Source organism: Danio rerio, chromosome 18 (genome assembly GCF_049306965.1).
Source record: "Danio rerio strain Tuebingen ecotype United States chromosome 18, GRCz12tu, whole genome shotgun sequence".
NCBI classification, from domain to species: domain Eukaryota; kingdom Metazoa; phylum Chordata; class Actinopteri; order Cypriniformes; family Danionidae; genus Danio; species Danio rerio.
The window spans coordinates 52,390,001-52,393,606 of NC_133193.1; the positions used below are offsets into that span (position 1 = coordinate 52,390,001).

Consider the following 3,606-nt stretch of genomic DNA (forward strand, 5'->3'; position numbering starts at 1 on the left):
TAATATAATATAAAATTATATAATAAAAAAAATATATATAATATAATATAATATAGAATAATAATATAATATAAAATAATAATATAAAAAATATAATATAAAAGAAAATAATATAATACATACGCGTTTATATATATATATATATATATATATATATATATATATATATATATATATATATATATATATATATATATATATATATATATATATATATATATATATATATATATAAATAAATAATATATAGGCCCCTCCCACCATGCATCTTGTTTTGATGTCCTTCAGGGGGAGATCAAGCATTAATTGGGGAGGGGGGTCAATCCCCCCCCAAAACCCCCCTGTAATTCTCACTCTTGCCTGTATATTAGAACCCGTATGTGCTAAGGGAAGGTCAGGCTTTATCTAAGCATGTCAGACCCCATCATGTTCAAACACGTGCTGAAATACTCTCAGAGGCTCCGGCACTGTAGGGCACATGTTTTCAACACGGTGTAATTAACACTATTATGCTGTGGTGAAAATGTACCTGCCATATTAAAACTCCCATTGTTGAAGCTTCAGCTTGATTAATAATCCTACAAATAAGTATTATCCAACATACATTTATGCTTATAATTCATAGTCGTCATATAATCTCATGAATTTTCCTTGTTAGACAGTACTATAAAAGGACGTGTGAGCAAAAATAATCACCAAAACTAGAATGAAAGATTCTTTTTAATTTATTTTTCAGCAATTATAAACATTATTTGCCTTTGGGTAAACTTTCTAGAACAAAAAACATTTGAATAATAGCCTACCTGATTTAATAAGTCATATTTAATTAAAATTAAACAGGTTTTCCCATATCCCTATAGTCATTCAGCTAATAAAATAATAAATTATATTAAATTAAACACGTTTTCTCATATCCCTATAGTCATTCAGCTAATAAAATAATAGATAATATTAAATTAAACAAGTTTTCTCAAATCCATATAGTCATTCAGCTAATAAAATAATAAGTATTATTAAATTAAACACGTTTTCTCATATTCATTCAGCTAATAAAATAATAATTAATATTAATTAAACATGTTTTCTCATATCCCTATAGTCATTCAGCTAATAAAATAATAAATTATATTAAATATAAACACGTTTTCTCATATCCCTATAGTCATTCAGCTAATAAAATATTAAATTAGATTAAATTAAACACGTTTTCTCATATCCCTATAGTCATTCAGCTAATAAAATAATAAATTATATTAAATTAAACACGTTTTCTCATATCCCTATAGTCATTCAGCTAATAAAATAATAAATTATATTAAATTAAACACGTTTTCTCATATCCCTATAGTCATTCAGCTAATAAAATAATAAATTATATTAAATTAAACACGTTTTCTCATATCCCTATAGTCATTCAGCTAATAAAATAATAAATAATAATAAGTGTAAACACGTTTTCTCATATCCCTATAGTCATTCAGCTAATAAAATAATAAATTATATTAAATTAAACACGTTTTCTCATATCCCTATAGTCATTCAGCTAATAAAATAATAAATAATAATAAGTGTAAACACGTTTTCTCATATCCCTATAGTCATTCAGCTAATAAAATAATAAATAATAATAAGTGTAAACACGTTTTCTCATATCCCTATAGTCATTCAGCTAATAAAATAATAAATTATATTAAATTAAACACGTTTTCTCATATCCCTATAGTCATTCAGCTAATAAAATAATAAATTATATTAAATTAAACACGTTTTCTCATATCCCTATAGTCATTCAGCTAATAAAATAATAAATAATAATAAGTGTAAACACGTTTTCTCATATCCCTATAGTCATTCAGCTAATAAAATAATAAATAATAATAAGTGTAAACACGTTTTCTCATATCCCTATAGTCATTCAGCTAATAAAATAATAAATTATATTAAATTAAACACGTTTTCTCATATCCCTATAGTCATTCAGCTAATAAAATAATAAATTATATTAAATTAAACACGTTTTCTCATATCCCTATAGTCATTCAGCTAATAAAATAATAAATAATAATAAGTGTAAACACGTTTTCTCATATCCCTATAGTCATTCAGCTAATAAAATAATAAATTATATTAAATTAAACACGTTTTCTCATATCCCTATAGTCATTCAGCTAATAAAAAATTAAATTATATTAAATTAAACACGTTTTCTCATATCCCTATAGTCATTCAGCTAATAAAATATTAAATTATATTAATTAAACATGTTTTCTCATATCCCTATAGTCATTCAGCTAATAAAAATGGCAGGTTAAATTGTTGGGTAGGCTATATATTTTAGGTTAGTTTCCGACACTGTAACTGTAACTTTAACCCAATTCAACCCTTTAAAATGATGTAATAATACGCGTATGTGGGCATTATTTTACACACCCCAGCCTATATGCATAGGATATTAATATATAATCAAAATATAAAGATAGATCTGCGCTTCATCCAGACGCACGCACTTCATAACGGTTCTGCTTCCTCCATTCTCAGGCTGCTAGACACATCTATTCTCTCACAGTTTTGTCACATTAGACTGTTCGTAAATAAAGCCATGATGTATGTAATCCTCCAAGTCATGGATATGGGTTTGTAATCATAGATGTATTTTTAAATTAGAGCAGAAGAGGCATAAATAGAAACCGAAAGTAACTACAGTGGATTAACGGGGTTTGTTTATACTGGGTTACAAGACTTTTATGGGAAAGAAGAAATCGTCAGTCAAAATGTGGGTAAGAAAAGTTAGTTTACCTCTCGAACACATGCCGACAGAAGTGATGAACAGTCATAATCCACGGAGTTTTTCAGGTATGACGCTCTGAAACTGATCCATTTCTGCAAAACATCCGGAGCTCACAAACGCCTGCGTGTCTTTGCATATTCCTCTCCTTTATGTATGTTTTGTCTTCTTTTAGTCGGTTCTACAGGTTGCAGAGCGCGCAGTTGACAAGTCTGCTGTTAGTGTGTGTGTGTGTGTGAGTGTGTGTGTGCGTGATGTTCTAACTGCTTGCGCAAAACAGCAACGCAGGTCAAATATTTGCCAAAAAAAAGAGAAAGATTTCCTTCCAAAGTCGGGGTTATGTTCCATACTTAATTTGTTACTCATCTGAAGTATGTTTTAGTCTAAAGGTTTGAGGCATGTTTCTGAGGGTGCTCTCTTCTGCTCACCATGACCGCATTGTTTTATATTGTGAAACAGACTCTTGTCATGGTGGCTTGAGAAAGCCAATATACTGTTAAACTATACTAAATAAACTTCTTCTTCTTCTTCTTTAGAGAATAATTTCCATATGTATCTATTCCTAGATACAACCACCAAACTAACACCAAACCTCCAAACCGGTCTGACTCAGGTTGCTATAGGCTTTATTTTCCAGCTGATCTGACTTATAGTTTTCCAAAAACTGACCCGGAAAATTCGGAAAAGTCCCATTGACTTAACATTGGACCAAACTTTATGACCTCATAACATTACTGCAGACATAAGGTTATATGTCATATAGACTTAAGGTTACGCTCATTTAACGCAGACTACAAATCTGCCAATCCCTGATGACCTTT

The 3,606-nt window shown here is 29.0% G+C and overlaps 1 protein-coding gene across 1 annotated transcript in view; it reads right to left on the reverse strand.

Moving 5' to 3' along the window:
* Window positions 1-3,054, reverse strand: part of si:zfos-464b6.2 — a 10,011-nt gene extending 6,957 nt beyond the window's left edge. The window contains exon 1 of the mRNA XM_003200494.7: window positions 2,797-3,054. Within this exon, the coding sequence (XP_003200542.1) occupies window positions 2,797-2,809 (13 nt within the window). The 5' untranslated portion in view covers window positions 2,810-3,054. The remainder of the gene's footprint in view (window positions 1-2,796) is intronic.
* Between the last annotated feature and the right edge of the window lie 552 nt (window positions 3,055-3,606).